Source organism: Anomaloglossus baeobatrachus, chromosome 3, assembly GCF_048569485.1.
Source record: "Anomaloglossus baeobatrachus isolate aAnoBae1 chromosome 3, aAnoBae1.hap1, whole genome shotgun sequence".
NCBI classification, from domain to species: Eukaryota; Metazoa; Chordata; class Amphibia; order Anura; family Aromobatidae; genus Anomaloglossus; species Anomaloglossus baeobatrachus.
The window spans coordinates 159,362,188-159,376,586 of NC_134355.1; the positions used below are offsets into that span (position 1 = coordinate 159,362,188).

At 41.7% G+C, this 14,399-nt stretch overlaps 1 protein-coding gene across 3 annotated transcripts in view; it reads left to right on the top strand.

The window, feature by feature from the left end:
* GRM1 (glutamate metabotropic receptor 1) overlaps window positions 1-14,399 on the top strand; it is a 588,806-nt gene that overhangs the window by 493,796 nt on the left and 80,611 nt on the right. For all 3 annotated transcript variants that reach the window (XM_075339546.1, XM_075339548.1, XM_075339547.1), the window contains exon 4: window positions 1,790-2,025. In XM_075339546.1, the coding sequence (XP_075195661.1) occupies window positions 1,790-2,025 (236 nt within the window). The remainder of the gene's footprint in view (window positions 1-1,789; window positions 2,026-14,399) is intronic.

The window sequence follows — 14,399 nt, forward strand, 5'->3', positions numbered from 1 at the left end:
TATGGGGGTCACTTATGTCTGTTTTTTTAAGCGATTAAATTAAAGGCTACATTTTAGATCACCATATCTGTAATAGCAATTTTACATGTGACAGGTTCCTTTTAAGATTATTTTTAAACTTGCTTCAGATGGATTGAAACAATGTGAAAAATTTGCAGACTAAACTGGATCAGTGTAATCAGATTTTTACCATTGCAATTATTTTTGGTTTCATTGTGGTTTTCCAATTTAATTGAACAAAAATAGTTACCAAGTTGGTACCTCAGGCAAGTAATGGCAAACTTATTCTACACTGTAAAGTAATAGACAAAGGTTAAGAAAGTACTTATTTGAGTACTATGGCTAAAACCCATAGTAGAGGATTACAGTTAAGCTGTCATGCCTTGGGATTTCATCTGGCAATCATCTGTTCTGCGATCTGATTCCCTCTCCACTGAGCCCCACATTCAAGTTCGGTTTGTTTCCAGGTTCTGAACATCCTTTGTTTGTGTTCATTCCTTTTCTGCCACCAGGTGTTTTTTATGTTGTAATTCAGCCTGCCCTATCACCTGGCAGGTTTAACTTTTAAAGTTTCCACTGGCTTTTTTGTCCCACTGGTGATATTCTGGAGGTGACCCTGCTTTGAATTCCAGCTTTTCAGCCAAGTGCTATTCCCTGGCAAATTAACTTTTTGGTTTATTTTATTTTTAATGATTCACCTTCCCCCAGATTCTTAAGGAGGTATCTGATACACTTGATGGCTGATTAGGAAGCAAGGCCCAAGTGATCATGTTAGTCACCTGGTTAGGATTGTTTCAGTCTGCGTAGGTGCCTACTATGACCTCTCATCTGTAGAATAACCGGACTGGTTAGGTGTAGTTGTATTGAGTTAGTTTATGTTGCTTTATTTTTCCACTTGTGCACTATTGTGCACATAACAGCACTACTCCATTAGTTCTGTGCTTTCTTGGGGCAACTCTTCAACAGATCGCTAGCAAATACTACAAAAAGTATACTACAAGAAGTATCAAAGATATATTGCTCAATATGCTGCTTTATTTACCAACATATTTATAAAAATGACAAGTGCTCTCAGCGATAAATATAATAAAAAGGGGGTACATATATAAAAAGATATATACTATTTATAGGGACTTTAATGGCCCACTCCTTCTTCCTCCTTCCAGTGGTCCCACCTGCATTCACATGGAAATACCAAATAATCAAATTAATATGTAATAAAACAGAACCAGTTTCTGATAACTCCTTAAAGAAAGGTCCACATAATATGGCGTTTCGGGGGTGGGTTGCTATAATGGTCATATCTTATAATTGAACTAGATGCGTAAATATAATAATCTTACTTTTTCATTCAAAAGTCAAGAGACTCTAAGACCTACAGCGCTGATGTCATTATCTGCCCACATGTGCTGTGAGAAGCAATAACATATTATAGGAAAATTTTCTACACACCCACCTATTCAAAACACAAAGAAGTAGACAGATTTTGAGTGAATTAATTCTTCTCTAAAGCAATGGTAATCATATACAATATTACACTTTGATTTTAGGAAGATTTTCTGTAAAGCTTTAGCTTACAATTGTGTTTTGGGTTTCATTTTTAAACCATAATATTGAGATATTAAAATCAGTTTGAGAGACGTATAAGGGACAGGGACTGATATAAATGGTGACTATCTCTTTACATCATTTAATATAATGTATATGAACTTCCTCTATCATTGCAAAAGTAGGCAGTAGCTTAATTTGTTGATAATTTTTTTCACCTGAACTACTTTTTTTCTTTCAGTGATGGATGGGCAGACAGAGATGAAGTAATAGATGGCTTTGAGCCTGAAGCAAATGGAGGAATTACTATAAAGCTTCAGTCCCCAGAAGTCAGGTCCTTTGACGATTATTTTCTAAGTCTACGTCTGGACACCAATTCACGAAATCCATGGTTTAATGAGTTTTGGCAATACCGATTTCAGTGTCGTATTCCAGGACATCCTCAAGAAAATACCAACTTTAAAAAGATTTGTAAAGGTAAGAACATTAATAATTTACTTATTTCTGGGTGATTAAGTTATTATTTACAAGTAATTTTGTAGTGATTAGTTATAAATACTAATTGTTTTACATGAATATGTTTTATCTCAAGAAGCTGTAGTATACATTGTAGCACTGCCCCACTGTCTCCCCTTGTCAGGGACACCAATATACTCACGGCCATCGTGTTCTCCCTGCTCTTGTCTGCCCCTCCCGGGGAGTTTTTTATGTCCTAGGTAGGTCTATTGGCAGGATCCTTAGGGCAAACCTAGCCTCTTAAAGAAACAGCGTGCACTCTAAAGTGTCCCCAGCCTATGGCTTGTAGTCTCTGTGTACATACTGTTAATAAACATTGCCATAACACTTACAGGTCCCCGCGACGCTTCCTGCACTCTGTCTCCCGCTACTTTTCCTTCCGATAATCGCTGCCTCCTCCCGGTAACCAGCACTGATGATAGGACCTATCGTGATGTCAAAATAGCATGTGACCAGTCACGTGTCTATTATCTCATTGGATACAGACTGGTCACATGGCTAGACGTCATGCTAGGTCCTGTCAGTGCATCTCTCCGGTACGCGGTGCTCATTTGTGCATCTCCGTGTACCGGCGAGATGCTCTGGCACATGGTCGGCTTCCCCGTTCCTGCATGTGGGCGCTCTTTACAGAGTCAGCCCACATGCAAGGACTGGCTGCCACAGCTGGTGAATTGCGGCACCGGGAATCACGTGATCGGAGCACCGTTGCTATAGTAACCGCCTTTCAGATTACTTTAGCAACGGTGGCAGCGGTGATGTCACCGCTTACAGCCCGCAGCCTCTGCTCACTCTCACTGAGTGATTAGACTGCACGGGGAGCAGCAGTGTCTTCCTCTCATGCAGCGCTGTCTGATGTAGCAGAGCTACATGTGTTGAAGGAGAAAGAAGACAGAAGACCAGGATTGTGGAGGGCTGACAGGGAGTAATAAACATGGAGTCAAGTGTGTCTGTGTATTTATTTCTATTAAAGTATTTTTTTCTCTGTGTGGTGTCTTTTTTTTTTAAGCCTTTATTGGAGATTCTTAATGGCCGGGTCAAACTTGCCTGACATTAAGAATCTCTGGCTTAATACTAGCTAGTAAAACAAAGCTAGTATTAACCCATTATTACCCAGCAAGCCACCCAGCTTCAGGGCTCCTGGAAGAGTTGGATACAGCGCCAGATGATGGCGCTTCTATGAAAGCGCCATTTTCTGGGGCGGCTGCAGACTGCAATTCGCAGCAGAGGGGCTCAGAAAGCTCGGGCCAACCTGTGCTGCGGATTCCAATCTCCAGCTGCCTAGTTGTACCTGGCTGGACACAAAAATGGGGCGAAGCCCATGTCGATTTTTTTTTTTAAATTATTTCATGAAATTCATGAAAGAATTAAAAAAAGGGCTTCCCTATTTTTTTAGTTCCCATCCGGGTAAAAATAGGCAGCTGGGGGTTGGGGGCAGCCGTACCTGCCTGCTGTACATGGCTAGCATACTAAAATATGGCGAAGCCCACGTCATTTTTTGGCGGGGAAAAAACTCCTGCATACTGTCCTGGATGGAGTATGCTGAGCCTTATAGTTCTGCAGCTGCTGTCTGCTCTCCTGCATACACTAGTGAATTGAGCATGCTGAGCCTTGTAGTTCTGCAGCTTCTGTCTGCTCTCCTCCATACAGACAGACAGCACACAGCAGCTGCAGAACTACAAGGCTCAGCATACTCCATCCAGGACTGCAGAAAAAAGAAATAAATATCCAGCAGCAACGTCTTCATAGGAAAATATTTTTCTTAAAATTCCATTTTATTGAAAACTAATTAAAAAACATAGTGCAGCAAGTTATAAACACGCGGTTGACGCGTTTCAGAAGTTAGACTTCCTTAATCATAACCATAACAACAATGGTTATGATTAAGGAAGTCTAACTTCTGAAACGCGTCAACCGCGTGTTTATAACTTGTTGCACTATGTTTTTTAATTAGTTTTCAATAAAATGGAATTTTAAGAAAAATATTTTCCCTATAAAGACGTTGCTGCTGGATAGTTTTTTCTTTTTGCTGCAATCACGTTTGAGCCTCCCTTATTCCATGCACCGTCTGACCTTCTCTATAACATGAATTTACCAGCATAATATCATAGGTGAGCTGTATTTTTTCTTTTTTTACTTGTGTCCATCCAGGACTGTATGCAAAAGTTTTTTGCCCCCCAAAAAAATTACGTGGGCTTCGCCATGGTTTTGTATGCTAGCCAGGTACAGCAGGCAGCTACGGGCTGCCCCCAACCCCCAGCTGCCTATTTGTACCCCGCTGGAAACCAAAAATATAGGGAAGCCCCTTTTTTTCATGAATTTCATGAAATAATTAAAAAAAATGACGTGGGCTTCGCCCAATTTTTGTGTCTAGCCAGGTACAACTAGGCAGCTGGGGATTGGAATCCGCAGCGCAGGGTGCCCAAGCTTTCTTGGCACCCCTGCTGTGAATTGCAGTCCACAGCCGCCTCAGAAAATGGTGCTTTCATAGAAGCGCCATCTTCTGGCGCTGTATACAACTCTTACAGCTGCACTGGTGACGGGTGGCTCGCTGGATAATAATGGGGTTAGGGCTAGCTGTATATTATCAACTGGTCCTAAGCCCGAAATTCATGGCGTCAATATTAGACATGGCCACCATGAATTTCTAGTACAGATAAAAAAAAAGCAACACACAGAAAAATATTTTTATTAGAAATAAAACACAACACAATTAGTGACTCCATCTTTATTGAAATAAAGAACCCCCCTCCGCAGTAATCCTAGGTCAAGGGTCTTGCGCCATCCAATCCGGATCCAATATCATCTGATCGGTTTGTGTCAGGTTCAAGGGCCTGAATCACATGACACAGCAGCTGATTGTATAAAAGCCGTTTATACAATCAGCTGATGCATCAGTGCAAAAAACAAACAAACTACACACTTCTGTGCAGACTTCTGTCCGACAGCATCAGCTGATAGTTTAGCCGGCCGGGCGAGAGAGAGAGAGAAGAGAGAGAGAAGAGAGAGAGAAGAGAGAGAGAAGAGAGAGAGAAGAGAGAGAGAAGAGAGAGAGAAGAGAGAAAAAAGGAGAGGGAGAGAGAGAGGAGAGAAGAGAGAGAGAAGAGGAGAGAAGAGAGAGAAGAGAGAGAGGAGAGAGAGAGAGAGAAAGAGAGCGAAATAGAGAGAGAACAAGAGAGAGAGAGAGAACAAGAGAGAGAGAAAACAAGAGAGAAAGAGAGAGAGAGAAGAGAGAGAGGAGAGAGAGAGAGAAAGAGAGAGAGAGAGAACAAGAGAGACAGAACAAGAGAGAGCGAACAAAAGAGAGAAGAGAGAGCGAAGACATAGAGGAGAGAGAGAGGAGAGAGCAATGCAGCCTCATTCCGTGAACTGCTCTGTTTTTAGAGGTGTGGCCCATTGCTCACAGCTGACGTCTGGCTCCTCCCCTCAGTGCATAATTAAATGAAATTAAATTACAAATAAATAATAATTATAATTTAAAATTAAAAATAAATTAAATTCTTTACCAGGGCGGCCGGGACTTGAACTCGTGAATAAAGATGAGCGATGTTCTAGGTTCGCCAATTTCATGTTCGAGTGTTTTTGGGGGGTGTTCGATTCGTTCGATGAACTCGAACGATTTGCTAAAAGTTCGGTAGTTCGAGTTGCGTTCGAGAACAGTTCGATCACCGAAAGCGTGGCTTTTCACAGCTACGTGTGCAGGGAGCCATCGCTGACAGCCTGCCATAAGCTGGTAACTAGGGTAAATATCGGGTATCCAAGCAAAGCGCTTTGCTTAGTAACCCGATGTGCACCCTGGCTACATGTGCAAAAATCCCCAAAAGCCAAACAGAAGCACTTCTGTGCGACTTGCGTCGTATGCCGCTGCAGTCTGTGTCCCGTTCCAGCTCCAGCCCCAGCTCCGCGGCTGCCCGCTCAGCAGTGTTCGCAGCTGCCCGCACTGTACAGTGTCCGCAGCTGCCCACACTGCAGTGATAGCAGCCGCAGGGATGACAAGCACTGCCGTTAGGAGATTAGTAAAGTTCCTTACCTGCGGTGATGAAGTCCTGCCCTACTGATGCCAGAGCTGTCACTGTCTTCCATGGCCGCTGCTTGTCACATGTCCTCTTGCTGCCAACCCGAGACTGTCACTAGCGGTGACGTCACAGGCTCCCACGATACTTGGTTTGTGAAGGCGGTGGTCATTGAACTCAGTGATAGTGCTGCTGTCATGCTGTCAGGAGTGCAGTGATCACTGCAGGTAATGTACCTCGCTAACCTCCTGACAGCAGCACTCATCATGCCCTGCAGTGACAGCGCTGACGTCAGGAGGGCAGGAGATCATCACAGCAGGTAATGATCTCATCTAACCTCCTGACAGCAGTGCTCGTCATCCCCTGCAGTGACCTGGGCTGACCTATTGATGTTAGCTCAGGTCACTGCATTGCTCTCCCAGCCAATATGGAACATTCGATTCTTCATTGACTGGGACATTGACTATGGTATGAATCGTCATGGGATGCCCTTGGATTACACCAGACCTGGATTTGTTTTTCTTTCTAATAAATTGGTGAAAGAGGGAATATTTTAGGGAGTGTTTTTTCAAATAAAAATGTGTTCGTCGTCTTTTTTTTTTTTTATTACTGACTGGGTTGGTGATGTCGGGTATCTGATAGACGCCTGACATCACGAACCCCAGGGCTTGATGCCAGGTGACATTACACATCTGGTATTAACCCCATATATTACCCCGTTTGCCACCGCACCAGGGTAACAGGATGAGCTGGAAGCAAATCACCAGTATTGGCACATCTAATGGATGTGATACTTCTGGGGCGGCTGCGGCCTGCTATTTTTAGGCTGCGGAGAGTCCAATAACCATGGACCTCCCTAGTCTGAGAATATCAGACCCCAGCTGTCCGCTTTACCTTGGCTGGTGATCCAATTTTGGGGGGGCTCCCACTTGTTTTTTTTTTTAAATTATTTATTTAATTTAAATTAACAGCGTGGGGTGCCCTCAGTTTTGGATTACCAGCCAAGGTGAAGCTGCCAGCTGTGGTCTGCAGGCTGCAGCCGTGTGCTTTACCCTAGCTGGCTATCAAAAATAGGGGGAACCCGATGTCATTTTTTTTTAAATATATTTATTTTTTTGGCTAAATACAAGGCTAAGCACCCTTTAGTGCCACATGAAAGGCACCAAATGGTGCAAAATGACAAAATGCAGGAGAGTGGGACATGATGTGTCTTTCTGCCATTATAAAGACAGAAAAGACTGATATGAAGTGCACAAGCACAAGAAAATCACCAGAGCGCTCTATGCTGTGAAAATCAGTAGAAAATGGCACTGGAGTGAACATGTGACCACCTCATGTAGGTTGAAGCTATGGATCCTGGGTAAATTTATGTATTTTCCCTCCTCCAGTTTTTTTGCTGTACGCAAAAAAACGGAAGGCACACGGATGACAAACGGATGACATACGGATCGTATACGGAACGGAAACGGATGCCACACGGCTGCATCCGTGAAAAAAACGGACCGTTTTTTGCAGACCGCAAAAACAGATCGGTCTTGTGAATGAAGCCTTATTCTGATCTGCCGTTTATAAACAGCAGGCATAAATAAGTGAATAGCGCCCCCCAGCGTCATAAAATCTCCAGGGTTTCAGGGGGTAGCTGAGACCCTGGAGATCATGATTCAGGCCGGTTTTTCCGGTCCCCGCTCACAGTAAATGACAGAGCCGGTAAAAAATTATTTATCTCCCATCTGGCATGAACAAACATGTAAGATGGGAGATAAATCTCCACCCCGGTCCCCTCCGGTCCCCCGGTGTCGCCAAAGTGCCCCCCCGACCCCTCCCGGAAATCCAAGATGGCCGCGCGCACAGCAGCGCGCTGGCCGCATTCACCCTACTCCTCTGATTTCTGTCGCATGTGCCATGACACATGTGACAGAAAACTCTTCCCCAGGCCCTCCCAGGTCACCCCCTATAACACCACCGGTGTTCCCAGGTATCCCACGGTACCTGTGCAGCGTTGATCCCCCGCGGCCCCCTCCTTCACAATAGACGCTGCCGCATGCACAGAGCGGCTGTCAGCTCAGCTTCCTGTGTTCAGACACAGTGAGTGGCGGTAACCATGCATCTGTAAGCTACTGCAATGCCCTGCTCATGAGGTAAGGAACATAGTTGATCAGGAGAGCTATACTACATTTCCAAATGGAGGTATTTGATTTTATAGTTGCCCTGCTGAACGACTACCAAACATGACAGTCCGTTATACGCCACAAGAAAACATGTCTAAATAGTAGGGAGCTCTGTTGTTTAGTATTCATTCAGCTGGATAACTGGACTTAAAGGGGTATTCCATCTCCAAGATCTTATCCCCAATATATAGTAGGTGGAATAGTAATAATATTAGGACATACCTTTATTAGCAAATTTAGTATAGTTCTCCTGATTAGGCATGATGTTATCTCATGAGCAGGGCATTGCAGCTTTGGTAGCAACAGTTACGACCAAGAACAACCCACTGTGTCTATGAATGGTGGTAACCATGCATCTGTAAACAACTGCATTGCCCTGCTCATGAGGTAAGGAACAAACTTAATCAGGAGAGCTACACTACATTAGAGAAAAGCTGTGCCCAATTGTCAAGTATTAAACCTTTAAAAAGGAACAGGTAAAAAAACTTTCCATATAAAAAGGGGGAATCATGATAAATTTAATGTGAAATATGCAATATGCATGTGTATCCAGACAGAAGTGTTGAGTGAGAAAGATAAACGTAACATGAAAAACCCATCGCGCGTGCGCAGGCCAAGGTTCCTAGAAAGAAGGAGACCAATTGACTGAGAAAGGTAAAAAAAGGTCAGGAGCGTGGGAAAAAATGAAATGCGCGTGCGCACCACGCTCATTGCTAGAACACCGGCACTCCTGAAGGGGTGAACGGAGTTCAAAGAAAAAAAAAAAAATTTCAATTGGTGCTGCTGCTTTGCAGCATATGCCCGTGGTAGGGAATGAAACTGCTCAGGAGCAGGGAAAGAAAGCAGATAAAAGGGTGTTAAGGAATTAAAACAAAAAGAGAGAGAACGGAATAAGGGTATAAAAATACCTGATAGAAATACAGATGTGCGGGGTTTGAACAAAGAGGAAAATGTATAGTGAAAAGGAAAAAGGAATACATGTACACTTGGGTACTGAAAACACACGATGCTCCATTAAAACAAACACACTTATAAAAACATTATCTGTAAAAAAGAAATGATGATTACAATCATATAAAACATGTGGATAAAGGACATATGTTAGACATATAAAATTTAAAAGAAACGCGCTCAATTTAAAAGAATAGGTAAACAACACATGTAATAAAAGACAATCCAAATGACCCCTACAGGAATAAGAACTATAAACATCTCCAGGTGACATTGACCTCCGTAACTCAATGTGTAGATGCAACCAAAAGATAATCGTAATAAATGACCATAGATGAAGATATGGATAAAAACATTGACATATAGTAAAAAGGTATGAAAAAAAAAAAAAATTATTTTAATAAAAATAAATGAAAAATAAAAAATTATATATAAAGATATAAAAAAATATATATATAAAAAAATATATATATATGGGAAAAAATCAAATGGGTTTGCTCTTAATTTCATTACAACGTATAGTAGCGATAACCTCAATATCAGGAGAATATTTTCCAAGCATTGGAATATCCTTTTAAATGACCCGATTCTCAGAGACACTCTACCCCCCCACCCTGGAATCACTTTCCGAAGACCCCCGACTATTAAAAATATGGTAGCCCCCAGCAGACTGAAGGGCCCTCTAAAAAAGGCCACTAATGCTTCTATAGTTGGGTCTTTCAGGTGCAATGTTAGGAACTGCTTGTGCTGTAGAAGCATTTGTCACAATAGAACGTCTTTTTGCTCCATTAAGGGACTTGAGAATTTTCCCATTAAGCACCATATGACTTGTCAGACAGACCATGTTGTCTATTTGATTGACTGTTTTTGCGGCAAACAGTACGTGGGGAGGACTAGTCAGGCTCTACACAACAGACTAAATTCCCATCGGCATAATGTGAAGGTCGGTTTCATGCTGCATGGTCTCTCTAGACATTGTGCCTTATTTCACAATAAAATGTGGTCTCTCAAAATCACCCCGATAGAACATATTACCACTGACACACCCAATAGATTGGAATTGCTCAGCAAGAAAGAGACTTTTTGGATCCATAAGCTGGGTACCTTAAAACCTCATGGTCTCAATGAGGTCACTGACCTTTTTTATTGACCTTCTGTCCTCTATTTTTATTTTTCATTTCTTCATTTTTTTTGTTTGTTTTCATCCCCGTTTTTATATATCCTAAGCAGTCATATCATACCATATCATATTGTATCAGTTCCCCCTCCTTGATTTTTTCCCATATATATATATATATATATATTTTTATATATATATTTTTATATCTTTATATATAATTTTTTATTTTTCATTTATTTTTATTTTTATTAATTTAATTATTTTTTTTTCATACCTTTTTACTATATGTCAATGTTTTTATCCATATCTTCATCTATGGTCATTTATTACGATTATCTTTTGGTTGCATCTACACATTGAGTTACGGAGGTCAATGTCACCTGGAGATGGTTATAGTTCTTATTCCTGTAGGGGTCATTTGGATTGTCTTTTATTACATGTGTTGTTTACCTATTCTTTTAAATTGAGCGCGTTTCTTTTAAATTTTATATGTCTAACATATGTCCTTTATCCACATGTTTTATATGATTGTAATCATCATTTCTTTTTTACAGATAATGTTTTTAGAAGTGTGTTTGTTTTAATGGAGCATCGTGTGTTTTCAGTACCCAAGTGTACATTTATTCCTTTTTCCTTTTCACTATACATTTTCCTCTTTGTTCAAACCCCGCACATCTGTATTTCTATCAGGTATTTTTATACCCTTATTCCGTTCTCTCTCTTTTTGTTTTAATTCCTTAACACCCTTTTATCTGCTTTCTTTCCCTGCTCCTGAGCAGTTTCATTCCCTACCACGGGCATATGCTGCAAAGCAGCAGCACCAATTGAAATTTTTTTTTTTTCTTTCTTTGAACTCCGTTCACCCCTTCAGGAGTGCCGGTGTTCTAGCAATGAGCGTGGTGCGCATGCGCATTTCATTTTTTCCCACGCTCCTGACCTTTTTTTACCTTTCTCAGTCAATTGGTCTCCTTCTTTCTAGGAACCTTGGCCTGCGCACGCGCGATGGGTTTTTCATGTTACGTTTATCTTTCTCACTCAACACTTCTGTCTGGATACACATGCATATTGCATATTTCACATTAAATTTATCATGATTCCCCCTTTTTATATGGAAAGTTTTTTTACCTGTTCCTTTTTAAAGGTTTAATACTTGAAAATTGGGCACAGCTCTTCTCTAGTTCACAAGGTTTTATCTTTTCTGCACTTTAAACCATCATAGGACACACTCACTGTATATGAATATGTATATATATATTTTTATATGTATATATTTTTAAAAAAAAAAAAATTCAAAATTTTTTTTCATTTCATTTTTGATTTTTATTTTTTATTTATATTTTTACTGGTAACAATTTCTCTTCACTTACACCAATTTACTTTTTTCTTTTTTCCCTTATGCATAAACTTCCCCTATTTTTTTCACTCTTTTCTGTTTGCTTCATGTGCAGCTTAGTCATTTGACAGATGATGTCATTTCCGCATACATGACCACTCCCTTTTAGTGGTATATATGTATCCTCTGGGTGCAGCATGTGTTAGGCTGTTCTTTTATTTTTCCTTGTCCTGATGAAGAAGGCGGACATGCCTTTGAAACGCGTAGACCTTTGTAAATAAAGAAAAAGTTTTTTTACAACCTTGGATATTGTGGTTTTTAGCGCAGCATCAAACCCGATTCTTTATCTCAATTGTTTTTTCTCCTAGAAAATGGGGGATACATTCCCTGAGCATGTCCCCCCATACTCTAGACGGTCCAGAGTCGTCGTGGGACCTTTTTTTTTTTTTTTCTTACAATAAATTGGGGAAAGAGGTAATGTTTTGGGGAGTGTTTTTTCAAATAATTTTTTTTTGTCTATTTTTTTTGTTAGTACTGACAATTTGTGATGTCTGGTATCTTATAGACGCCATGACATCACAAACTACAGCGCTTTATGTCAGGTGACCTCTTACAGCTAGTATCAACCCCATTTATTCCCCCGTTTGCCACTGCACCAGGGCACGGGATGAGCTGGGGGGAAGCGCCAGGATTGGCGCATCTAGTGGATGAGCCACATCTGGGGCGCCTTTGGCCTGCTATTTTTAGGCTGTGAAGGGCTAATTACTATGGACCTTCCCACCCTGAAAATACCAGACCACAGCTGTCCGCTTTACCTTGGCTGGTGATCCAATTTGGAGGGGACCCTACTTTTTTTTGTAATTCTTATTATTTATAAAAATAATTATAAAAAAGAGCCTTGGGTTACCTCCACATTGGATCACAAACCACGGTAAAGCTGCCAGCTGTGGTTTTAAGGCTACAGCCATCTGCTTTACCCTAGCTGGCTATCAAAAATGGGGGGACCCCACGTCATTTTTTTTTAACTATTTTTTAAATAAAAAAAATTAATGGGCTTCCCTGTATTTTGATTGCCAGCCAATGTAACGCCAGACAGATGGGGGTGGCAACCCGTAGCTGTCTGCTTTATCTGCGCTGAGAATCAAAAATACTGCAGAGCTCTACGTCATTTTTTTTTATGATTTATTTTTACAGTACTGTGATGTCAGGCAATCAAAATACAGGGAAGTCTATTTTTTTTAGTTATTTAAATAAATAATTAAATAAAAAATATATGGGCTCCCGCTGTATTTTTTGTATTGCTAGCTAACTGGCTGCTAACTCCCACTGCTTGGTGTAACCGTCACTGGCAATGGAAAAACCAGGGAAGCATTTTTTATTTTTTTTGCCAAAAAACTAAAAAAAAAAAAATGACGTGAGCTTCGCCATATTTTTGTATGCTAGCCAGTTACAGCAGGCAGGACAGGTTATCCAGAGATTTCTGGGCCCCTCTTTTGCGAATTGCAGTCCACAGCCGCCCCAGAAAATGGCACTTTCATAGAAGCACCATCATCTGGCGCTGTATCCAACTCTTCCAGCAGCCCTGAAGCTGGGTGGCTTGCTGGGTAATAATGAGTTAATACTAGCTTTGTTTTTCTAGCTAGTATTAAGCCAGAGATTCTTAATGTCAGGCAAGTTTGACCCGGCTATTAAGAATCTCCAATAAAGGGTTAAAAAAAAAAGACACCACACAGAGAAAAAATACTTTAACAGAAATAAATACACAGACACATTAGAGACTCCATGTTTATTTCTCCCTGTCAGCCCTCCACGATCTATGGTCTTCTGTCTTCTTTCTCCTTTAACCCATGCAGCTCTGCTACATCAGACAGCACTGCATGGGAGGAAGACGCTGCTGCTCCTCGTGCAGTCTAATCACTCAGTGAGTGAGCAGACGCTGCGGGCTGTAAGCGGTGACGTCACCGCTGACAAGCGGGTTACCATAGCAACGGTGCTCTGATCACGTGATTCCCAGTGCCGCTTCACCGGCTGTGGCCTCTAGTCCCTGCATGTGGGCTGACTTTGTAAAGAGCGCCGACATGCAGGAATGGGGAAGCCAACCATGTGCCAGAGCATCTCGCCGGTACATGGACATGCTCAAATGAGTACCGCGTACCGGAGAGATACACTGACAGGACCTAGAATGACGTCTAGCCATGTGACCAGTCTGTAGCCAATGAGATAATAGACACGTGACTGGTCACATGCTATTTTGACGTCACGATAAGTCCTATGATCAGTGCTGGTTACCCGGAGGACGCAGCAATTATCGGAAGGAAAAGCGTCAGGAGACAGAGTGAAGGATGCGTTGCGGGGACCTGTAAGTGTTATGGCAATTTTATTAACTGTATGTGTACATGTATAATGTGTTTTTATGTGTTTGACTGCCATTGTTTTCAATGGGGTTCGAGTTGGTTCGGCGAACGGTTGTCGAACGTTCGACGAACTATTCCTCCGTTCGACGAACCGAACCGAACTTGAACTCTAGGGGGGTGGCTCATCTCTACTCGTGAAGTAATGCTTCTTAGGCAGTAGCTCTAACCATTGAGCCACTGGCTCTAATGAGAAACATAGGAAGATTTGGTTATCTTGACCTCTACATTGCAGAGTGAAGTCTCCGGTGACAGCACGGCTCACTTCAGGTGCTGCGTGGAGAAGGACACAGAGCGCTCGTGTTCTACGGGGCTCCCTGTCATCTTCATGTAGCAAAGCTG